This window comes from Ictidomys tridecemlineatus, chromosome 14 (assembly GCF_052094955.1).
Source record: "Ictidomys tridecemlineatus isolate mIctTri1 chromosome 14, mIctTri1.hap1, whole genome shotgun sequence".
NCBI lineage: Eukaryota > Metazoa > Chordata > Mammalia > Rodentia > Sciuridae > Ictidomys > Ictidomys tridecemlineatus.
In genome coordinates this window covers 25,810,345-25,836,892 of record NC_135490.1, presented here as the reverse complement: position 1 = coordinate 25,836,892, position 26,548 = coordinate 25,810,345, and the positions used below count along the sequence as shown (strand labels likewise).

Genomic DNA, 26,548 nt, shown 5'->3' with positions numbered 1-26,548 from the left:
CAAACATTTCATACCTTGGTTGATACACTGATTAATATTAAACATCATTTTTTTAAATATAAAAGGAAGAAATTTATTTATTTTCATTCAATGCAGGTTTATGTGGATCTTAATATGCACCAGGCACTGTTTAGCTGCTTTAAAAGTATTATACCATTTAATTTTCATCATAATCCTATGAGGTAGACACTATGATCCACATTTTTAAAGTGAAGAATCACAGGTTAAGTGATTTTCCTAAAATCAGCAATTACTCTGTGCTTACTCAAGGATTAGAAATCTTAGAGATTGGTTCTAAAGACCATGCTCTTTAACAATGCTGTGCTGCTTCTCAGAACAGGATGCAGAGCCATATGCATCCCACAAAATCCATACCCCCTACTCATGCCATATTTACCTTAATTAGGTTTGAGCCATCTGGTGAAAACAAAGAGCTGAAAAAAAGACTTGTAATAAACAATGAGAAAAAAAATTCTTGATAAGTGTTTTAGTAACTTTGAAAAATTATTTTCTTAATTTTCAGTTTGCAGCTACTTATTTGAGAATTAGAGTGACAATCTTCATTTTATTCATTTAGAGATTACTTTAAATGGTCAAATTATTCAAGTCCTTCTTCACACTCATATTCACACTCAAATAACTTCATCTTTTTTCAGGCTTCAATTTTTCCTCTTTTCTTCATCCAGTTGTCAAGCTTTGTGCTGAACTTTAAATTATTAACCCTTTGGTGCCTTCATACATGAAGTATTTCCACTTTGGATGTCTTTGTACTCCAACACTTTTAGCTCAATTCTATCACTTGCTATTATAGAACACAAAAGCTTAACCACAGAAATTTTTTCCTGAGACACATTAAAATAAATTTCTTGCTTATATCGATATTTCTGTCTGATTTCATTCTGGAGAAGAAACATTAATTTATTCTACTTTATTAGCCTAGATTAAATAAAAGAAATTTGCATTTAATTAATGAGCAGGATAACGAATTTGAGGCTATTAGGGACACTTAATATAATCAACATTTAATATTTCTGAGTTTCCAGAACACCACAGATATGGTATGATTGAGTAACGTTACATAAAATCTTGGTTTCATTTTTATCTTGTTTGTTTTCCTATTTCCAAAGGATGTGTTCTTTGATAAAGCATGTTGCCTTTCAGGAAGAGACTAGTGAATTTTTCTCTATCATTTGTTTTCTTTTTATAAATATCTATACATTTGTATGAGTGTCTGAAAAAATAGCCAGCAATATCTTATAAAAGTAGCAAGCTATGTTTAAAATAGATTTATCTCCCACTGACTAGTGGCATTACCTTGGCAAGTCATCTGATAGTTATTACTCTTCTGTAACCAGGCAGAAAATGTGAAAATGTAAGAGTTCAATAAATAAAAATGGATGCTTCTAAATGTTTCTCTCATACTAGTTGTTGGCTAGATTCATAAAAGTCTATAAAAATATTATAAATATAAAATTTATGCAAAAGCAAGCAAAATAAAAGAACACATCAAAATAGAATGTAGCATAATAAACTACATATTTAAACTGTTGTAAGTAGAATATTATATATCTACTTCTAAAAACATAACAAAATAATACCAGATTTTCTTTGAAATATATCTAAAACAATTCAGGAGGCAAAATATTTTACTAGAATCAAGAAATAAGTAACAGTTTTCATCTTAGACTCACAATTGAGCATTGCACTCATTATGTAAGAAAATTCTGGTAAATCTTTCAACTTTATTACTTCAGCTGAAAATGAAATGAAATGTATGAAAATAGAAACCTGATATTTCACATGTTCATGAATATCACACAAAGAAATGTCACAATTGTTTTGACTGGGATCATTTTAATTAAATAGATTTCCCATAAATAGAAAAGTAATTAAAATGCCACACACACATATATCATAACAATTGATATTGTATATGGATTTACAACCCCAAATAAAGAAGCAATTTATCCTCTAACAAAATTATTTGGTCCCCATGGAGTAACACACAAATCAATTTTGGTTAATTTTAGCAGAAACTTTTTAAAGGCTTTTTCATTATGAAGAATATTATAAAAACTTACTAAATGTATAGCATATGTATTAGTTTTCTTCATAACTAATTACCACAAACCTGATGCCTTAAATAATGCAATTTGCTCACCTCCTCGTTTCCGTAGGTTAAGAATGAAGAGATTATTAGGGCTGGGTTCTCAGATAGATTTAGTGGTCCTCAGACAAACTCATTCAGGTACTGTAGTTTTAAGACTGAGGTCCCATTTCCTTGCTTGCTGTTAATCAAGGGTTGCCATGAGTTTATAGAGGCTGCCATTAGGTTCTAGCCAACATAGTCTTCTCCAAAGGCCTTCTAGATTTCTCAATCTCTCAAGATTTTAGGATGGTACCAGTCACTTAGCTTATCTGAATAGATCAAACTGACCCAGATGATCTCTCTTTTGATTAACTCAAAAGATGCATTATTTAATCACAAGAGGGAAATATCCATCATATTCACAGGTTCTATCCACAATTAAGAGAATTATACAAGGAAGCATACAACAGGGAGTAGGAAGCAATTTTAGAATCATGACTACTACGATGTACATCATAACATATTCTGCATTATTAATATCACCATATAGAAATACCTTTCTTGACTAAGTAGGGATATATTATTTCTAGAAATTTTATTAACATGTTTTCAAAAGTACATCTTTATTTTGGAAGATCTTTATGCTATAGCAAATACATACTGGAACTATTGCCTTAACCTTTCCTTAAATGGCCTGCATCCATTCTCCAAATTATGTATTGTAGAAATTTGTCAATATCTCTAAAGCCATTGGAAACAATGTATGAATTAAGTTTGGTATATGACAAAAAAAAACCCCACCAAAATGAACTACCCATTAGAGAGAGAGCTGACGGTATAGATGATATATGAGGGATTTGTTAGCCAAGTGTATCCCTAGTAGATCCAACAAGATCCATCATATCTCTCTGGTTGTTTTTAGAGACTGTAAGTATACTTTCATGGATATACATATATACATAACTGCTGGTAAAACTATCATATTGCTTCTAGGCTCTGTGGAATGAGAGCATTGTTCTGTAAAATAAGAAGCAAAAGTCATTAAAACTGTCTTTTCTTAATAGTCAAGATATTAATTCTGAAATACTATTGTATTCCAAGTCAACTGATTTAAATTGAAGCTGGTCTCAGTCTTTAAAAATTAAATTTTGTAATCCTCGTTCATATCTTCACTTAATTCATTAACAGTGGCCTATAAAAATTTTCAATAACTCATGACATATGACAGTGAGTTTTCATGTATTTAATCAAGTGGCCTATTTGGTTATAAAACGGCTGTGGTTATTTCCTAGAAGAGATCAACATAGGTTCTGTGTTTCATAGGTAATTGTACTAGACACAGTAATAGTTCCACAAAGATGTCTATTTCCAGATTTCCAAAACCTGCTAATAGGCAAGATTAATTGGAAAAGGAGAATTAAGGTTGCATATTAACATTGCTAAACAGGAACCTTATTAATATGGCAAGATTATCTTGGATTATCCTGGTGTGCCCAACATAATCACAAGGGTCCTCAAAAACAGAAGAGGAATAGGAAGAGAAGCGGAGAGATGGCAGTGTGAGAAAAACTTGGCCCAACGTTGGTGGCTCTAAAGTTTGAGGAAAATGACCAGGTGGCAAGGAAATTGGGTGCTCTCTAGAAAGTGGAAAAAGCACAGAAAGGGAATCTCCCCAAGAGCTTCCAGAAATAAAAGCATCCTGCCAACTGTTTGATATTAGTCTGTGTCAGACTTCTGATCTACAGAACTATAAGATGATAAATTTGTGTTTTAAGCCTCAAAGTTCATGGTAATTAGTCATAGCAGCAGTAGAAAATTAGCACAATGGCTATTAATCTAGTGGATGAACTGTATTTTATGGCCTATCGGGAAAGAAAAACAAAAGCATTCTTTGGGATTGAAAATAAGTAGTAATATGATCTGACCATAGGACTATTTAAGTCTGCATATTCTGTCATCATATAGTTTGAGGGATCTTGATTATTTGGTCATTATGTGGATCATCTCACTGATTCTTTGTTGAAAACTTGGTAAGCAAGAAGTAAAAAATATTCTGTGTGCCTTTTTAAGTTGAGTTCTTACTAAAGCAAAGACCCTGGCATATTAATGAAACTTTTAAGGGTCAATATCAAAACTCTCTCCTACTAAGACAGAGTCACAGTGCTTGGCAAACATTTTTGGATTATTCAAAGACATATACCCTACTGGGAATATTGCTGTGATTCATCGATCAGGTAACATAGAAATCTGCCAATGAAAAGTAGGGCCCAACAGAAAGCAGCTCAGCAGCAGGTATATGCCGTGGTACTAACATCATATGATCTGGCTGACCAAATGATGTTATCTCTTAGGAGTCAACAAACTGTTCTGTTAATGGCCAGATAGTAGATTTTAGGCTTTGAAGACCTTGAAGTGTGTATTGTAGCTACTAAACTCTATTGATATAACACAACTGCTCAATCCTACCATTATCTCAGAGCTACTAAGTTCCACCATTGTAGTACAAATGCAGCCACAGATAGTATATACCTAAATAAAGATGGCTATCTTCTTATAAAACTATAATTATAAAAATAGGTCCTGCCTGAGTCAAATTTGGCCCATGAGTTATATAGTATTTTAGTCCCTGCTATAAAAAATAACATTGTATATATATGTATGCTATAAAAAATAACATCAAAAACTCTAATAAGGGGGCTGAGGTTGTGGCTCAGCGGTAAAGCGCTTGCCTAGCATGTTGGATGCCCTGGGTTCAAACTTCAGCACCACATAAAAATAAATAAAATAAAGGTATTGTGTCCAACTACAACTAAAAATAAATATTAAAAAAACTCTATAAGAGAGTTATAGCACAGACCAATTGGATTTTGGAATAATATCTTTCAGTGTTCAGCAGGGACATTTGCACACAATTTCTATGTTTAGGGGCTTAGTGAAGACTGAGTGTCTGACCCTGTGACATCAAATGACTATGTTACTGAAGCTTCCCATCGTGCATTAACCATTGTCAGATCCATCATGTCATAAATTCTAGAAATCTAGACACAAATCAGCCTAAACTGAAAATGGCTTATGTGAGATCAAGCCCAAGCAGATATGGATGAAGTGTGTTACATGAGCAGATGGGCCAGATTTCCTTACAACCTTTATATCACCTTATCTACCTCCATTCATACCTAAGGCCCATGTGAAGCCCCTATGATGACAGGAAAGGAAATGACAGGTCAAGACTCAAGTCACTTTCACAGAAGGTTTGGCTGACATGTTACAATTTCACTGGGAAGGGATGGCTTGAAAAATAGTGGTGAGGGGGAAATTGGAAATAGCTTTAAGGAGTACATGTGGTCACCAATTTATGCAGCATATTCAGGAATAAGTATCATCATGAACCACAAAGAAGATCAACCAGTCAAGACCTTGAAAAGTTCTAGACTGGAAGTTCAGGAAAAGAAATTCAAAGAAGTTACTAATTAATTTAAAGCAATGAGTACAAACTTGTACAACTTTAGTGAAATTTTACACTTAACATTAATGCAATTACAGATTCTTGAAAGGTATCTGAACTTTATTAAACCCATCTATGAACTTTGAACTCCAGAGGGCAAAAGAGGAGAAACATGGAAAATTGGTTTAATTTTTAAAATAATGGAATTTGCCTGCTATTTTTCTTTTTTCCATCTTTCTTTCCCTTATCCTTTTTATATTCACTTTTCAAATATTAATTAGCTAGACTCTAAATATACAGAGTAACCTGTAATAAGTGAAACAGTCATTAAGTGAATAATAAAACAGTCAAATATATATTTTTAAATTGTTCTAAATAATAGAAAAGAAAATATGAGCCCCAATGGAAATTTAAAAGGATAGAATCACTTTACAGTCAGGTTTCGTGGCACTTTTGACATCATGTGAGGACACAAAAGGAAGGTGGCCATTTGGCCATTTGCAAGCCAGGAAGAGAATTCTTACCAATACCTTACCATACTGGCACCTTGACTTGGACTTTGAGGCTTTAGAACCATGAGAAATTAATTTCTTTCTTTTCTTTTCTTTTCTTCCCTCCCTCCCTCCCTCCCTCCCTCCTTCTCTTCCTTCCTTCCCTTCTTTCTTTCCTTCTCTTTCTCCCCCGCCCCCCCATCTCTCTGTCTCCCCCTCTGGCTCCCTCTCTCAGCCTCCCCTTGCCTTTTTTTCTCCTTTTGTACCAGGAAATAATCCCAAGGGACCTTTACCAATGAGCCGCATCCCCAACCCTATTTTATTTTGAAACAGTCTCAGTAAGTTTCTTAGGGCCTTACTACATTGTTGAGACTGGTATCAAACTTGCAATCCTCCTGCCTTAGCCTCCTAAACCACTGGGATCATGGGCTTGTGCCACCACACCCAGTGGGAAATATATTTCAGTTGTTATGCCATCTGAGCCATGATGTTTTATTAGAGCAACATGTATTAGTCCATTTTCTGTTGCTAATAACAAAATTCCACAGACTGGGTATGTTATAAAGATAAGAGGTTTATTTTGGTCAGGCATGGTAGTGTACACCTGTAATCTCAGTTACTTGACAGGCTGAGACAGGAGTATTGAGAGTAATTGAGTGAGACCTGTCTCAAAACAAAAAAATTAAAAGTGCTGAGGATATGGTTCAGTGGTACAGTTGAGCTACAAGGCTGTGGAATCAACCCCCAGGGCTTGAACACAAAAGGGAGGTTTATTTTGAATCACAATTCTGGTCCATCACCAGATCTCCCAAGGCAGCACATGACAAGAACCAGGAAATCTGTGTCTGTCTGGTCTCTCTCCCTCTTCTTAAAAATCCACTGGAATTCAATCATGGGGACTTCATCTTAATGACATAATACAGGTTGTATCTCTAAACACCATAGTCAGATTAAGTTCCCACCCTGTTAATACTTCACAATAGGGATTAGCTTTCAACATATGAAACATGTGGGTATACACCTGAGTCATATCCAAACCACAACACACTATGAGCAAAGAGAATCACTTATTTCCAGGGACTATATTCAACAATGAAGAAACAAGAGTAAATAGAATTGATGAAAGTCTCTCTTTGTGGAGTTAAAAATCCAGCATCAAACAAGACGGAGTCTGAGTACAGCCCCCATGCTCCCACCTATAGACCCAATGTTAAGATTTCCTCACGTATTCCTTCATTCATCAAGAATTTATTGGGCATTTACTTAAATCACGCATGCACTAAAGGTCTGAAGCTAAATAGTACTTGGTTTCTGATCTCAATGAGTTCATTGTCTATTTGAAAAACTAACAAGCAGGCACACAGTGATGATGCAAAATTATAAACTAGTGGGTAGAGTACGAGATATAAAAAAGCAAACCTCAACTTGGATGAGGAATTGACAATAAGCTCCCAGTGGAAGCAACACCTAACCTGTGATTTGAAAGATGAGGAGGCATTTTTCAGGTGTTCAAGGAAAAGAAGTAGGTAGAGTGAGGAAGGAAATTCCAAGAAAAGAGGACATCATCAAAGCACAAAAGTTGTGGAAATTATGATAAATACCAAAAAAAAAAAAAAAAACCAAAACCTTCTAGCATGCTAGAACATAAAGTTTAAGAAATATGCCCAAAAAATTATTCTAGAAAAGTAACTGAGGCCAATTGATCACAAAGAACATTAGTGCCTAGTGAAGTAGTTTAAATTTTATACCAAGCCCTACAGGGAGTCATGAAAGAATTCACAGTAGTAGATTAATCTCAGTAATTAATCTAAATAGTCTCAGATTGACATTTTAGAACTGTTATGGGCTTATTTGAAAGTAAAGTCAGGCTGACTCCATTCTGCTCAGACATTCAGCCTGAGCAGCATTGATCCCCTCTCTTTCCTCGTGAGCCCACTCCCATAGAAGCTGACATCCTCAGCCACTTACACCCTGACTACAATGTCTTTAAACTATAAAGCTATTCTGAGTAGATACAAGAAGTGTGAATGCTAAGAATGTTCTGTTAATTGGTACTTTCCACTTTTAAAATGACTTATGATTATACTTGCCTCACCTGCCTCCTTCTTTGTGGTTTTTCTCTTTAAATGGCCCCTCACCTGCATTCAGTGTCTTGGGCTACAGAACTGTCTGCTTTCTGCTCCCTTGGCCCTGGCCAAAATAATTTTTTTTGTCTTTCTTCAAAAAGACCCAGAATTTATTTGAAATTTTAGAATTGTGCCTTAACAAAACAAGCATCTTGGGTGACAGAGCAAAGCAGGGTTAGAGAGGGGCAAGACCAGAAGTAAAGTCAATAAACTAATGGCAACAATAATAACAAGAATCAGGCTTCTTAAAGGAAGTAACATTAAGAACATGCTAAGAAATATTATAAAAATTTAGAGGAAACAACAGTGTAAACATTGAAATTAGGAGTTTCCACGGAAAACAAAGGAAACACATTTAAGAAGGACTTATGGTTACAAAGAGTTTGTCATATTGGAAGAATAGAAAGAAGGCAAAAATGATGAGTGAGCAATAATAGGTGACAAAGTTTGGGAAAAAGGGGTGAGCAAGAGACACATCACACATTTTAGTATCCATTAGGGAATGTGTTCTCAACTGGAGCAATAGCTCCCCCAAGGGGGGGAAAATGGTTTGGGGATGGGGCCAGGGAATCTTTGTCTTCGTAAAATACACTCGCACTCCTTATGGGGTTTGATTTCATACCACCACAATGAAGTGCATATTGCAATAAAGTAAATCACATGAATTTTTCCTAATGCATATAAAAAAGTCATGTTCACATTATCCTGTAGTCTATTAAGTGTGTAATCATGTTTATATACAATTGAAATACCTTAATAAAAATACTTTATTGCTAAAAATGCTACTGATCTTCTGACACTTCATCAAGTCATAACCTTTTTTGCTATTGGAGGATCTTGCCTGGATATTGATGGCTGCTGATCCTCCAGGGAGATGATAGCTGAAGGTTTTGGTGGATATAGCAATTTCTTAAAATAAAACAGTAAAGTTTGCCATCAATTGACTCTTTTAAAAATATTACTTTATTGGTTATTCTTAATTATACATAACAGTAGAATCCATTTTGATATTATAGAAGCATAGGATATATCATTCTAATTAGGACCCCATTTTGTGGGTGGGCATACCTCATACTAGAAATTGACTTTTGGTGAAGGATTTCTTGGTAGAATGCAAAGCTGTCTGACAGAAGTCTACTTACAAAACTGTTTTTCCAAACTGGGAATCAATCCTCTTAAACCCTGCTGCTGCTTTATCAACTAAGATTATGTAATATTCTGAACTCTTCATTGTCATTTCAACAATATGCAAAGCATCTTCACTAGGAGTAGTTTCTATCTCACAATCTCTTTATTCATGAATGAGAAGCAACTACTCATCAATTAAAATTTTATCAGAAGCTTTCAGTAATTCCATCACATGTTAGTGTTCAAGCCAAAACCTAGTTCTCTATGTCCAGCACATCTGCAGTTACTTCCTCCTCTGAATTCTTCAAACTATTCAAATCATCCAGGAAGGTTAGAATCAACTTCTCCTGAACTCAGTGGAGTAGACAAAGGGGAATGAAAGAAAAGGAGGAGGGATGTGATAGAGAAAGACATTGGAATGAATCTTATCCAACATTCCTATGTACATATATGAAAATACTACAGTGAACCTCACTATCATATACTTCCAAAAGACACTAATTTAAAAAAACTGTAAGAGCAGAAAAATCAGTATAGTAGAGGGAACAGGGGGTGGGGAGGATGAGAGAGGAAGTACTAGGGACTTAAAAAAACATCATATTCTATGATTTTATAATTATGCATAAATAAACTTTATTATAATGTATAACTAAAAACAACTAATAATAAGTAAATAGGTGGGAGAATATATATATATATATATATAAATTTTTAAATTCTCTCACAACAATAAGCTCTAAATGTTAAAAAATATTATTTTCTTCTGGATTTGGTTTTCCTCTCCTTTATTATTAACATGCAATTAAAGTATTCTTACATTATAAATTGGTACTATAAAACATAGGATGTGAAATGTTAAAAATGAATCAACTTCTCCTAAATTCCTGTTAATGTTGATATTTTAACCTACTCCTATGAATCATGAATGTTTTTAACATCATGAAGAATGGTGAATCCTTCCCCAGATCCATCAAAGGAATCAGCAGCTATTGCCTTATTTAATGTATTTCTTCAATATTAGAACTTGAAATTTTAAGTTGTTCCTTGATCCACAGCATGTAGAATGGATATATTAGCAGGCATAAAAACCTTATTCTCATTATACATATTTATCAGGGCTCTTATGTGACAAGATACACAGTAAATGAGTAGTAACAGTTCAAAATAAATCTTTTTTTTCTGAGAGGTAGTACTCAACAGTGGGCTTAAAATATTCAGTAAACCATGTTGTAAACAGATGTGCTGTCATCCAGATTCTGTTGATCTGAGTTGCCATTCCCATATGGAGTACCAAGAGTGCCAGATGATACCTGCACATTCAGTGGGGCCAGATGACATCTGCACATTCAGTGAGTTGTGTTCCACAGGAGAGAAGCTCTGAGCTTAGGATATGTGAATAATTAGTAAAGAACAGAAAACACGCCTGCTTTTTGCTCTGAGGGAGGCATTATCTGGGCAGTAAGCATGTAAACTCTTATCTCCAGATGAAAGCACTTTCTCTATGCAAACATGCCTGAAAAGTGGTCCAAAACAATTATCAATCCATGTTTCTATTTATTATAAGATGGAAACATGAGAGATCCATAAAGGACTGTTACCCAAAATATCTATACCTCTCATCAACATCATCTTAGTTTCTGGTAAGCTTTTCCATTACAGAATGCCTTAATTAGTTAATCTGAATATTCTGACCATGAGGTTACTATCAATAGTATTTCAAACAGGTAGATGTGGTCAACCTGCAATATTAACCTCAACTATGTCCCTTAAGTGACCAGAAAAAAAATCCTATAAATCAATAAAGCCTACCTTAGAAGGCTAGGTGGATTTCACATTTCTGCACTGAGATTGGCCTATGGCATTAATTCACCAGGATATATTTTCAATTTTATAGACCTTTGGCCTATTTATGATAAAGTCTATGGCAAGTCTGACAGGTAAGTTGTATTTTATCTGAATGCCTTCCAAGTTCCATATGAACTCACTGATGACTTCAGCTAAACTTGAACACATGTTTTCTACCACCCTTTTTAATTGTATTACTCCCATGATAGGAAACGTGCCTGTAAAGTATACCTAAAGCAACTGCCCACAGAGTGTGTCATTTCCAGAAAGTCTCCCAAGGGGATACACACTTGAGAGAGATCTTTGTAGTTGCCTTACAGGTTATACAATTCACCAATAACTGTATGGAAAAAATACTATACCAAAATAACTAACTTTAAAGTGCTAGTAAACATATGTTTGGGTGGGAGGTAAATTAATTGTTAATTTTCAGACAAGAAGTAGAGTCACAAGGCACAAATGGTGGTCCTAAAATGAATGATTTAAAACTGTTGGATGCCTTGTCCCAGGTGGAGCCTGTATCTTCTATGGGCCATGTCTTGACAACATGGCCTATGAATGATGGACACCATTTTGCTAATCAGTCTTAAGATTTCCTATTCATTTTGATTAATTAACTCTAATCACTATTTTTCCATGTTATTAGTGATATGCAATTTTCTGTGTCATGGAATGACTGTGTTACAACAGGGCAATGGAAGTTGAAAAGATTTTTGGAGCTAATAATAGGTATTTTGAGTGAAATATGTAGGAGTTAGAGACACTCCTGCTGTTTCAATAGAACTATCCATAACATTAATGATCAAGTTGTGTTTGCAACAATCTGGTTAGAAATTATAGACGACCAGTCAATAAACTCTAAGATATTGCCAACAGTTTGTGAGAGCATAGGAGGACATTTTCTTCATGAGGAAAACTGCTTGGGTAATCTGAAAGATGCCCTCACCTCTGCAAATCAACCCTTTTGTCCTCTACCTTCTGTATTCTGACATGCTCCTTCCCATATGCTAAGGCTATTCTCCTTCCACCACCTCCACATTAGGTTTCTGTGTCATGTAACACATTACTAAAAACTTGGAAGTTTATGACAATGTCATTTATAGTTTCACCATTACTATGTCAGCAATCTGGGCATGGCTTAACTGGGATCCTTCTCTCATAAGTGTGAGACAATGGCTTACAGATTTAGATAAACCCTAGCAGTGTTTATCTAAAAGAGAAGACTCCAAGGGCAATGCCAACATCTCACCCAGCAGCCAAGAACAAATTTGCATTGTTATACATTTCCTTTATTCTGGGGAAAAAATAAAATAAAACACACTAAAGTGATTGCATGTGCTTTTCACTGGAGACCAAAAAAAAAAAATACTTGCAGCATAATTAGACTATTTTGAAAAGTTGGATAATGATATTTTCTATTATTTTTCCCAAGAATTAAGCCCCAGAGAACTTGGCTTTGAACTCAAGGAACTTGGGAAAAGAATTTAACTATCTTAAACATCTATATTCTTTTATATTCTTGGCTAAAGGAAAGAAACAATGGCTTGTGTTAGATTTTTGAAATTTCTTGTGTACAGAAAATATTTAGAGACCATTTTGTTTTTGTTTAGTCTCATGATTTCATTCCCAAAGAAGCAAATAAACAAGGCCATTTGTAGAAAGAAGCACTTGTTTCTTAGGCCTCAAGAGCCTGGCAATAAGAGAAGATTAAAAACAATCCACAATGTAAAACTTTTCAGGGCACTGCATGTTCCTATTTACTCTTCTAGCTTCTCTCAATTTCTTAATAGATAATTTTGAGAGGTCCCTGGAACTGTCATACCTAATGACCCAAGAAGTTAGCTGTCTCCATGGCTACTGCATAATTTTTAGCACTTTCTCTTTCTTCATTTGCTTACTGAATATCCCAGTTATTGCTTCCTCAAAATGTCACCTATGCTACCAACACCCACTAGAGACACAATTTTGCAACTGCAGCTACAAGAGAATCAAATATATGTCCATGAGGCTGACCTTGGTGCTAATGTCTTAACCAACTATTTTTGACTACCAATGTTGAAGGCCCCACAGATGAGGCCAGAAATGCTGTCAAATTACAAGCCTTTTCTCCATCAGTTGGTATAAATGTTATACCTTGTCTGTGTTATCAATTTTTCAATATCCCACATTAAGGAAAAACATCTTACATCTCTCTTTCACTGTCACTTTCTATCTTAAATCCTAAGATACAGGAAATGAAAGTTAGTAAGAGAAGATAAGAATGTTCTAAATTATAAATACTACATTGCATCACGAAACTTTCCTCCTCTCTGAAGCTCATTTGTAGTTTCTTTCAATGTTTGAATTCAAGTATTATTTGAGTGTATATCCCGTGCTAGGCAATATTCTAGGCAATGGAGATATATCAACAACAACAAAAAAAGCAAAGGGTTGCTTATCTCATGAAGGGATACTTATTTCATGAAACTTAGGGAAAGGAAAAAAAGATAATTCATTAAATAAACAGATTAGAATTACCTGTGAGGTAAATGAACTGGATGATATTATAAAAAGTAACAGACACAGCTCCCATTTTACATAAAATGGCATTCTTGGAAGAACTTTGCAGAAGAAATAAGTGAAGGCAAAATAAAAACATATTTTTCTTATTATTAATTGATCTGATAGGTAACAAATTGTTTAAGAAATAACAATAATGTATCCCATTGTATGTGCTGACTTACATATATTTATGTATGAGTGAAATAAATGACAGAAATTATATTAGGAATAAGAGAATGGAATTATGATTTTATTTTATTATTAAATAATCATACTACATATGAAAAGGTGGGAATAGCTATATTAAATTCAGACCTAGCAGATTCATACTAAGAAAATTCATCAGGGATAATAAATGATATTAAACAATGATAAAGAGATTGGTTTTACCAAAAAGATATGTATGTATGTATGAATATAATAAAAAAGCATAAAAATACTTGAGATAAAAACTACTAGAAATGCAAGTAGAAATAAATGAACCTACTATTTATTATAGTTGGTGACTTTGACCCTCCTCTATCAGAAATGGAAAGATCTAGCCAGTAGAAAAATCAATAAGGACATAACTGAACTCAGCACCACCACTAATTAACTAGATACAATTGACATCTACAGACTGCTTCACCCATTATCTGCACAGTACACATTTTTTGAAAACTCATATGAGACTTTACCAATACAAACCATATTTTTGGGCAAAAAAATATACCACCATAACAGAATTTAAGAGAAAATTCTGCTATCAGATCACAATGGAACTGAACAGGAAACAAACAACAGAAAGATAGCTGGAAAATACACAAATACTTGATGATTAAACAACACATTTTGAAATAACACATGTATCAGATAAGGAATTTCAGGAGAAATTTTTAAAATATTTTGAATTGAATGAAAATAAAAATATAATTTATTAAAATTTGTTAAATCTAATAAAAGTTGTCAGAGGGAAATTTATGCCATTGAATGCACATATTATAAAAAGGAAAGATAAAAATACATAATCTAATGTCAATTTGCATGAAACTAGAATAAAGACAAATAAATCCAAAGTGAGCAAAAAATAAATAATAAAATTTAGAACAGAAATCAATGGGAAACAGAAAATAAATCAATAAAACTAAAGCCTGGTTCTTTGAAAAAAAATCAATAAAATCCATAAGCATATAGACAAGCTACCTAAGAAAAGAAGAGAAATCACACAAAATACTAATGCTAAAAATGAAACAGGAGTGCCACTGCAGATTCTATGGTCATTAAAATAATAAAAAAAATATTATTAACAATTATATGTCCACAAATTTGATGACCTAGATATAATGGATCAATTTGTTAAAAGACACAATCTTCTAAAGTTTACAAAAGAAGAAACAGATAAATTGAATGAATTCTTAAATTGAACCAAATTATTAAAGAAATTGAATCAATAATGAACTGTCTAAAACAGAAAGCACCAGATCCAGATAGGTAAGCTCTACCAAACAATTACAGGAGCAATTATACAAACTCCTCCAGAAAACAGAAGCAGAGGGTGGGTGTGTTGAGAGCCACAGCCGAAGGGGCCCCAGCAAACTTTGATTGGCTCACAGCGGCCCCAGAAACTTCTAGCTGATTAGCTCCTCTGCTGTGATGCTCATTGAACTGTTTCCCTGCCCTTTCAGACCTCGGAGCTGCTCATTGGGGGACTTTTTTGGCTCCGCCCACGTGACCCAGCCAATAGGCCTCAAGACCAGGAGGAGTGGTGGAAATCAAGAGCAGTCAGGGCGTAAGTTGATACAATACAAAAATGTAGCCCATGGCTTTTTAAGGAGGGGTTGTTAACTATATCACAATGGAACCATCATGGTGAAGATTTAAAAAGAATAGAAAAGAAAAGTCCAAGGACTCTGCCAGTTGGTACATTGCCATTGTGGACATTCGTACCTTGTTTGCTTATTCCAAAGCCTTCAGTTCAGACAATGGTAGAGGAAGGAGAAGACATATTGATTCAAGTAAAAGAGAAGGTCTCTCAAGTTAGTCAGACAGAGGAAAAGATTCAAGTAAAAGAGAAGGTCTCTCGAGCTAGTCAGACAGAGGAAGAAAGTTTAGAGCAGAAAATACTTTACAAAAGCGTTTTAAAATAACTAAGGAATAAGCTAGACAAATAATAAAACAATGTCAAAATTGTGTGACCTTTTTACCACAAGTTAATCTTGGAGTCAATCCTAGAGGACTGATACCTAACCATATTTGGCAGATGGATGTCACACACTTGCCAGAATTTGGACAATTAAAATATTTGCATGTTACAGTTGATACTTCTTCCAGATTTTTGATGGGCTCCCTTCATGCCGGAGAAAAAATTAAAGATATTATAGCTCATTGCTTACAAAATTTTGCCATTGTGGGCGTTCCAAAACAGTTAAAAATAGATAAGTTCCTGGTTATACTTCTACCTCTTTTAAACAATTTTGTTCATCATTTGGCATTACTCATATAACAGGAATCCCATACAATCCACAGGGACAAGGCATAGTTGAAAGAGCTCATCAAACTATTAAAATGTACTTATTAAAGCAAACAGAGGGAATTGGGAAGGGGTATATATTTCCCAAAGATAAACTTAAAATAACCATTTTTACTCTAAACTTTTTAAATTCGGATTCATCAGGGCTTAGTGCTGTGGAAAGGCATATGTGTCCAAAAAATGTACATAAGCCTAAGGTACTTTGGAAGGATATTCTAACAGGACAATGGAAAGGTCCTGACCCAGTGATTGTCTGGAGTCGGAGGTCTGTTTGTGTGTTTCCACAGGGAGAACAGCAGCCGATTTGGATTCCAGAGAGACTAACCAAAGCAATTTCTACAGACCAAAAAGAAGATGATTTGGCTCAAATCCTTAACAGCTGATATACAAAACTCCAGTTTGGCTACCCTTACATCTGAGACAGAACCAGGATGCTTTTTTCAAAAATATCTATTTTATTACTGCCCTTTCCCACATCATGAAGTTCTATTTTGTTTTTTGAGCTCATACAGACCTAGGTTAATGTTTTGCTGATCAGTTCTATTTTTTGGCTATAGAGTTTTTAAACATTGTAATGGAGATTTCACCTGTAAAAAGTTATAAGGCCTTTACTATTATGTGTTGTATGTATTATAACTGCTTGCAGAACTTGCCTGGACTATGTATCACTTGTATGCATTGTGAACTCACCTGCATGCATTGTGAACTATCTGTTGGTGCAGCGACTTGTGGTAGTGTTGGGGTATTTTTGCTGATGATGTCATCGGTGATACAATTTTTCCAAAAGGAGCCGTCAATTGGCTTGGTGTATCTTCCCCCCTTCTGCTTGTCATGATCGTTCAGTTAAAATTTGGAGGCCAACAGAGGTGAGGCAAAGAACCTCACCCCCCCCCCGCCCCGCGCTGGTACAAAGACCTATCCACAGGTGTGGCTGTATACTGGACTAGTAGTCAGTGACGGGTAAGATCCAATTGCAATGATACCAACCTAAGACAGGAGGCTGACGCCTTGAGGACAGCTCATCCAATAACGGGTAAGGACCATATGTACTATTGGACAACCTAAGATAGGCACGGTCCCTAAGCCACATGCTTGTTGTTTAAACAGAGAGGGGGAGATGTTGAGAGCCACAGCCGAAGGGGCCCCAGCAAACTTTCAGACTGCCAACTGATGATTGGCTCACAGCGGCCCCAGCAACTTCTAGCTGATTGGCTCCTCTGTGGTGATGCTCATTGAGCTGTTTCCCTGCCCTTTCAGACCACGGAGCTGCTCATTGGGGGACTTTTTTGGCTGCGCCCACGTGACCCAGCATATCAGCCTCAAGAGCAGGAGGAGTGGGGGAGGTTGAGAGGCTTGTGGGAAGCCGGTGGTGGCAGCTGGGCTCTGAGGGAATTTCTGAAGAGCTGTGTGGTGGGGTGTGTGTGTTCTAAAAATAAAGTTCGTTTCTTTTGACAAGTGGCTCCTGAATTGTGCCCAGCCAGACTGTGGCAGCGCCCAATGCCAGGTGAGAGAAAAGCCCACCCAACCGGGCCTCAAAATGGTGTCCTGAGTGTTTTCCATATCAGTATCCAAATTTCTACTCTTTTTCTTTATTTGAGGTGGGTGGGGGGTAGTGCTTCAAAACATATTAGCCAGGTGCTCTACTACTACTGAGCTACAACCCTGCCCCCAAGTTTCTGCTGTTTCTGAGACTCTGGTGGAATATAGGAATGATGAGATGAACACCAGAAAGCCACCCGACATCTTAATGGAGGACCAGATAGGGAAAATATCACAAACCACAGACATGGGGAAAACCAACAAACCAAAATGAAACCAAAGTGTCTCTTTGAAATAACTGAGATAAAACAATAAATGCAAAACATGAAAGTATTAATAAGCTAACTTCATGAAAACAAAACAATTCTGCAATTGTTATATATTCAGACAATATAATATTATTTAGTTCTAAAAAGAAATGAGCTAATGATCTATGAAAACATGTAAAGATGTATAAAGTAATTAAATGCATATTAGTAAGTGAAAAAAGCAAATCTGACAAAAAAAAGGCTAAATATTGCATGATTCCAACTATATGACATTCATGTAAGGCAATACTATGGAGGCTGTGAAAATATCAGTGGTTATCAGAAAAGCAAAATATGAAAAGGCAGAGCACAGAGGATTTTAGGGCAGTGAAACTACTCTGCATGATACTAAAATAGTAGATTCATACCACTATACATTTGTCTGCACCCAGAAATGTATAAAACCAAGAATAAATCCTAATGTAACCTATGGACTTTGGATGATAATGTTTTAACATAGGTTGTCTCTTGTAACAAATGTACTACTGTGGTAGGGGTATTGATTGTGAGGAAGATTCTGAATTTGTGAGGATGGGAGCACTTGGAAAATCTCCATTCATTTTGCTGTGAACCTAAAACTGTTCAATTTTTAAAACATTAAGTCACATGAAAGAAATCTGTAACAAAACCCCACATTTTTATGTGATTCTATTTATAGGAAATGTGTAGAGTTTGTCAATTAATGGAGACAAAAATTAGTTTAGTGCTTGCCAGGGGGAAGTTAGAAGTGATGTGTTAATGGGTGTAGAGATTATTTTTGGAGTGGTTAAATGTTGGTAAATCAGATAGTAGTAATGGTTGCAAAATTACAAGAATATATTTTAAAACTACTGAATTATATAATTTTAAAAGATAAATTTTATGGTACAAATGTAAATTATATCTCAATAAAGCTATTAAAAGTTACATTAATAATAAAACATAAATATTACTTTAAGCCATGAAATTGTTGGGGGTGTTAGTGGATAAAGTCAAATGGTGATATAGTTTCAAACATTTCAGTATATTTACAACTGAATGTCAAAAGGAATTGTTAAGAATTATACTTTTATGAAAGAATTGAAGAGCAAAGAAAGACATATCAAACATGAGTATCAAAAATGTATAGAAAAGTAAGCAAAGGTTAGAACAACAACTCTGTATGAGGTAAAAGGGTCCAATGCCGGAAGTTGAATCCAGGCCAGTTAGAGCTAATGTTAAAAATCTTATTATTCTTAAACTTTTCTTAAATATTCTGATGTCTCAGCAAATATCTTTCTCATACTATATCATATTTATAGACTACAAATAGTCTACAAGGTGTTCAAAATATCTTCTCATAGTAAAAGATTTATGATTCTAATATTTTCTTTCAAGAGCAAAAGAAAATGCATATTAAATATCCAAAATAATTAAAACTTCAAACTCATCCAGAGAATACTTAACAAAAACAGCTTGAAAACAAATAAAATCCTAACCTTCATGACCACAAAACTGAAACTGCCATTATGAATTACCAGTATTTTAATATCAGAGTTCTAATACATTCATTTTGGGCACCTCATTCAGAAACATCTATCTCAGTAGTATCTGTTTAATAAGAAAAATATCATTAGCTATGGAAACAGGCTGAATTCTTATATGGATCATTTATTAGTTCTGTCATTATTACATGAAGACAAATCAATCATTTTGGATATAAGTTACAATTTAGAAAAGCAATATCCATTATATGTTTTTTCGCTTGATTTATTTATCCTATATTCTTTATGAAGCACTCCAGTAAGTTTTAAGATTGTGATATAGACCAAAACTAGATTTTTAAAAAATGAATTTCTAAAATATTTTTAAAATGTATTTCCAGGCTGGGTTTGTAGCACATGCCTGTAATCCCAGTGATTTGGGAGTTTGAGGCGAAAGGATTGAAAGTTCTAACCCAGCCACAGCAACTTAGTTGAGGTCCTCAGAAAATTAGTAAGACCCTGTTCTCAAAATAAAAAATAAAAACTGGACTTGGTATGTAGTCAGAGGTAAAGCACCCTTGGATTCAATTCTCAGTACAAAAAAGAAAAAAACAGGGCAAGGAATATAACCCAGTTGATCCTGAGTTCAATCCCCAGCATTACAAAAAACTACAAAAAAAAAAAAAAAAAAAAGAAAGAAAGAAAAACACCTATTTCCAGTCTAGTTGAACAAATTCAGAATGTAACTTGAAATTTACAGTATTTCTGACAAATTCTGTAATTGATAAGATTGACAAACAATGTTTCAATAACAAATTATATAGAAAAGGGCTACATATAACTGCTTGGTAAGTAGATGGGTAGGAGTGTTGAAATAAAGTTTCTCAATTTTAAGAAATTGTCCTACTCTGCTTTCCATCAGTGTTACAAAAGACCTGAGAAAAACAACTAAAAGGAGGAAAGAGTAATTAGTTTGGCTCAGTTTCAAAGGTTTCAGTCCATGATCCATCTTCTGACCCTATTGTTTCTGGGTCTATCATGAGGTAGTACATCATGGTTTGAGGAAAGCGGCCAATTTTAAAGAAGCTAGGAAGCTGAAAGGGAGAGCAAAAAAGGGGCTGTGAATAAAATATACCATTCTAGGACAAGCCCTCCATGACTCACTTTCTCCTACTAGGCCCTAGCTCCTAAAGTTTTTACTACAATAAACTTACTATAGAAAATATTTTGCATTGAAAATGTATTAAGTATTTTATCTAAAAGCAAAAACATTAAAAATATGCAATCCCAAAGCAATTCATAAGAATTACATATCATAATTTTAAGATAAATTTTTAAAGCATCTTCAAATAATATTACCTGTACATTTAAAATTATTAGTATAAGGGTAAAAAAGAACCATATCTTGAAGATAATTCTAATGTGGAAAGAGTATAAATTCTGTAGTATATTTTTCAACTTAAAGAATGCAAAGAATACATTGAAGGAATTAGTAAGTTTTTTATTTTGGTTTGTTTTTTGGTACTGGAGATTGAACCCAGGGGCGCTTAACCACTAAGCCACATCCCCAGCCCTTAACTATTCACAATCTGTTAGGTCATGATTTAATTTGTATTCTTTATTTGCAAATAATGTTGACCATTTTTAATTATACAAATAAATTATTTCATTTTGATTCATGTTCACAAAATGTTTCCATATTTGTCTTTTACCAGGTTCTCAGACTTTTTCTTCTTGATCTTTAAGGACATATCCTGATTACCTATAATTTGACAATAGTATTATTACTCATACTTCAGTACTAAATAGTCTTTGTTTGTTGCTCTTCTTTTCTTGTTTATTTTTATGACAAATTTATTAAATTTAAAATTTATTCAAAAGAACACTTAGGTGTCATAATGTTTATTTTATCTTTGTTTTCCTCCTTGTTAATTATTTAAGCTATTTTGTTTATCTTCTTCCTCCTATATTTATGAGATTTATTCAGTTGTTCATTCTAACATCTTAAGTTGTATATTGGTGTCATTAATCTTCAGCCTTTATTGTATGACCATTTAGGAATACTTTTTTCTAATTAATCACAGTTGAAGCTGCATTTAGTTTGTACTATTCTTATTATCTTTAAATTATAAATATTTTGTGATTTGCAATATAGAATTTCTTCATTCAACTTTATTCAATTTCAGTTACAAATGCATTCTCAAGACAGTACTTTTTAAAATTAGTTGAAACTTGTTTACAATCCTATAATGGGTTCAATTTTTACAGATGTCCAATGTGGTTTGCAACAAACCTTAGGCAACTTTTTATAGCTATTCACTCAAATTTGTTAATTATATATTTTTTGTCAAAATTTGTTTCCTAATTTTTTTGGAAATTGTATATGAAATTGTTTTGGAATTGTATATCAGTTTTGGAATTGTATATGAAAATGTCCTGCTATAGCACTGGATTTAATTTTTGTTTGTTTACATTTTTAATGTTATATTATTGAAGCCTGCAAATTTGGGAATTTCGTATCTTTTTCGTGAAATTTTATTCATTATATAAATACGTTTTTGTGTGTAAATTCATCATTACTATTATTTTTCCTAATATTAGTATGGCTATAGTAAAATTTGTTGTTCTTATTAGCATTTAGCTGATATACTTTCTTTTCCTTTTTTCCTTCCAGATATTCATTAGTTTATGTCTGTTATACACTGTTACTCTTTTTCTTTTAAAATAATGTCTCCGTTCATATCAGCATTTTACACCTTCTGTTTTTCCTTTATGCTGCAGTCTCAATGAGTGTTGAATAGAGTCTTTTTTACTGTCTTCAATAGACAACTTGAATATTTCCTCCTTAACAGAAGTTACAGTAAAAATCACACCATAGTAGATGATATTATTTTGTGCAAAAACTCAAAATGAACTTTTGTTAACTATTTATAACTCATTTTTTATTATGAGTTTAAAATAATTATTACTGCTATCCAAAGAATAACCAACTAAACAGCTTTGGGCCTACTAAGCTTTCAAAGGATTCACTGAAAAACTATGTTAGTTAAAATGGTATGAACCCTCTGAAGGTGTAAATATTTCTGGGTAGAATCAATGGTATTTCTGATGATACTTCTGGAAGTTTATGATTTAAGTGAGAAAACCAAATGTAAAAAGAATCAGATATATGAAGAACATAAATAAATCCAAAAAACTCTTTATTTTCACTGACTATAAATAAGCTTATCTACCAAAGAGTAGAGAGAAAGAGGTTTTTTTTTTTTTTTATTCTGACCTCTTATTTGAGAGGGTTCAAAGGTTGTGACTGATATTCTTACAGTTAAATACAGAATTTCAGGAATACTTAATATGTCAATCAGCCTTCAAATTTAAGAAAAAACGTTGTGGGAAAGATTAAGAAAATATTCTTGACATTTAACCTAATCACTGGAAAAGTTAAGAGAGAAAAGCAGCACTTTCAGAATAAAATCCGAAGGAGTTTTTGGGAAAAGCTAAAGTTCAAGGAGTGATAATTTTCCTGGCCTACAGTAAATAAAAACCACTAGAAATACTTAAGAGCATATGGTTCAAATTCTTAAATTTTATTACTTTGAAATATATGAAGTTCTCTCTCCTTTTCCGTCTTCCAGTACAGGAACTAGTGTAGATGGTCATGGGAGGGAAAGAGAGAGAGGAGAAAAGGGAGAGGAAAAGGGATAGAGACTAACCATCAACTGAAACGATAAAAGATGTAGCAATGATACCATATGACCTAGTTATCCTCCTCCCTTAAATTTATTAAGACAAGTAAAACGGGTAAAGAAAGCCAAATATTAGGTATCTTTGTATCTCTAGCAGTTGTCTTCATCTTTGGGAAACCATCATTATTACTGAAAGAAACTAAACTTACACCAGTCAACAATGTTTACCATCCAGAAGCTGGCCAGGCTTGAGAGGATTCTAGAAGCAGCTGATTCTTCCGTTCTGCCTGCGCTCCTGCATCACATTGTGTTAGCTTCCCTAGTTAGCTATTCCTTTTCCAGGGCCTGTCTTTACTATTGACTTGTATATTTTGGTGTAAGGTCTCAATGACAGTGACAACCAAAAAGACCTGTCTTTACTAAACCGTGCATTTTCCTGAAAAGAATATTAAGGATCCCTCCCGCGTGTTTATTCTACCTAACCCAGAAAAAAGCTGACTTCCACCCAGTTCGCATCTCTGAGGATTCTTCCTCCAACTCCCTCCATTCACTGCCTTTGGGTTTCGCACCAGTTCTTTTTTTTTTTTTTAAATCTTCTTTCCCTTTTTTTTAGGGTTAAATGCCAGGCACCTCCTACTGTTTTAAGTGGCCTGTCACTCAGATCCGCTGTGCAGTTGTGATTGGCTGACGAGAGGGCGTATAGCTCCGCCCCCACTTCCCTTTGCCGCGCTTGCTGGGGTTTTTCCCAAAGGTTGAGAACGTGATTCCGGAGGGCTGCAATAGGAGCAGGTGGAGAAGCATCCTTGTTTTGGCAGTTGCTGCAGTTCTTCCTCTTATCGTGGGTCTGATCCAAGAAAGGACAAGCTTCCTTCCGTTGCTGTTTGAGCTTCAGTGAACTGTTGCTCAGAATCTAGGCACTTCGGACACTTCGTCTCACTCCTTTCTCTGGTTTCACTGTATAAATCACTTATACATTTGTAACCCTGTGACTCTACTTTCTGCTCATTGCCCAGAGGAAGGGGTCAAACAGGAATTGCAAGTGTTTTGACGAAAGGGTCTGAGTACTGCAAGGAACTGTCTAAGGTGCTGAAGCTTCCCTAGCGTTTGTCTCCACCAGCGCCACAAGGGCTTAGATTGCACGTTTTCTGTTCTCTTTCTGGTTCCCTATGCCTTGGATAAGTCTGTTATCAGGATCGTGAATATATCTCTCCGTATCATGGCACACGTGAGACACTTTCGGACATTAGTTTCTGGATTTTATTTCTGGGAAGCAGCACTATTACTCAGGTAAGTCTACTTGTATTTACACTCAGAGGAATCATTAAGTCTGTGCATTATCTTGCAACCACTTGTTATTGATGAAGTTAAAAGAAATTTGCATTCTATAGTGACTTACTGAAATCATCCCTTAACTCATATTGTTTTCTATGTAAAACTGCCTAGCAGTCATCTATTGGGACCTGTGAAAACAGGTGATGTTCCTTATTTTCACTGATTTGTGTATTTGTAAATAGCACCTTAAGTTATTTGCAGCTGAGATTACTTTAGAAAAAAAAATTATTCCAAAAGCCTAGATTTTCCTTCTCACATATAGTTTTACAATTTCCTTTTTAAAGTGACATATATTATGAGTTTTTTCTTTTTAAAAGTTATGAAACATCTTGTAATTAGAAATGGGACATTACTAACTTTTTAAAAGGCAGAAATATAGAACACAAGTATTTGCAGATCAAAGAAACTCTGAACATTGCTGATATATTCTAAGATTAAGTCAAATTAATGAAAACTAAGGATCTTGCAGGTACTATTTTCTAATGACCTAGTTCAGTTACTACATGAAGGCAAAATCATAAATAATTCATTAGATATGTTTGATATCAAGAATTATTTTGAAGAAAGTATTTAACCAACCTATTAAATTATAAAATTGCTCTATGACATATCATTTTAAAATTATGTTCCAATAATATTCAATAGGCTTTTTAAAAAATTAATTTAAAGAGGATATCAGAGTCTAGCCAAAAGATCAGCTAATTTAATCCCTATTCTTAATCAAATAATACATAAAGGCAAGATACGGCTCATACAGATTTCTGAACCATCAATACAAAATGTTATTTTACCATTACCATATAATTATCATAAGATTTCCATTTTTTATTGGTGGCAAGCTCTTCAAGAGGGTTGGAGTTAAATAATTTGAGTAAGTTATGCATATGCTGATTTCTATTTGAAGTATGGAAGTATTCTTTTCTGTGTTAGTATGTCAGTTTTTTTTTTTCAATCTTTGGGCTGCCTTAAAAAAATATCAAATGTATCTCATAAACTACCTTACAGAAATTCAGATTATTTTATTATCTATAAAATAGGAACTGTTTGAGAATGTTATTATATTTCCCAAGTTATTGATTTTTTAAATTAAGGTTTTGAACTATTGTGAATTAATGTATTTTAAGTAAAAAAGTTTTGATATGCTAAATTCTGATAACTTTACAATTGCCAGAAATTTTATATGTATTGAGTAAAACAAAATGTGTGGAGCTTTATAAATTTATGAAAATTTCATGTAAAAGAGTACTAGGTTCATGTTTTGAAAGAAATTATTCACTTTACTATAATTTCTTTTTAATGTTTAATAATGTGCTTTTTCCCAATGAATTCAGATTATTTTATTATGATAGATACTTAAGATCAGTAAGATATTTTGGTTAATAAGGTCAGATATGTACAGTGGCAATTCACCGTGACATTTGCTATCATTTGCTATTTTCTAAATACATAATACTCATCACTAGATCCTTTGATTTAATACTAGTTTAGTTGAAATTTACAAAAATATATTTCAAATTGATAATAATAATTTGTCTTTATTTATATTGAATAATTTTAGTTAAAGTGCTTTTTATGAATAATCAAAAATGTAATCTATGGAAAAAGATAATACAGAATTTTATGTAATAATTATATTCTTCATTAAATTTACTTTCTTCTCTAATAATTCAAATAAGATTAAGGTTTATCTGTATACTGGACTATTCTTAGGTGAGAGTAACTCATAATTCTATGAAGAATAATCATGTGTGAAAATTAAATGTTTTCACATTCATTGATGGTTCCTGAAAGAGGATTTCCTATAGTAAAGAAAGGGAAGCTCCCTCTACTGGAAATTATTTGTAAATTAATGTCTTTATGGAAACTAGTCTTTGTTGATCAAATCTGTTTGTGATGTATTAAGCAATAGGAAACAAAGGGAAAATTAAGATAAATAAGTATTTCATATTAAATGCCCCTACTTACTTGTCTTTTAATTTATTTTTTAAGTTTTATTTAGCTCTTGGCATGCAAGAAGTATTCTTATTTATGGGGTACAGTGTCATATTTGAGAAAATGTATACACCGTGT

At 33.9% G+C, this 26,548-nt stretch overlaps 1 protein-coding gene across 3 annotated transcripts in view; it reads left to right on the top strand.

The window, feature by feature from the left end:
- The first annotated feature begins 23,866 nt into the window (after positions 1-23,866).
- Positions 23,867-26,548, top strand: part of Glra3 (glycine receptor alpha 3) — a 167,902-nt gene continuing 165,220 nt past the window's right edge. For 2 of the 3 annotated variants that reach the window (XM_013358706.4, XM_078030996.1), the window contains exon 1: positions 23,868-24,433. In XM_013358706.4, the coding sequence (XP_013214160.1) occupies positions 24,363-24,433 (71 nt within the window). In that variant the 5' untranslated portion in view covers positions 23,868-24,362. Of the gene's footprint in view, positions 24,434-26,548 lie in introns of all 3 variants that reach the window. The other variant, XM_005325521.5, reaches the window with a different exon arrangement.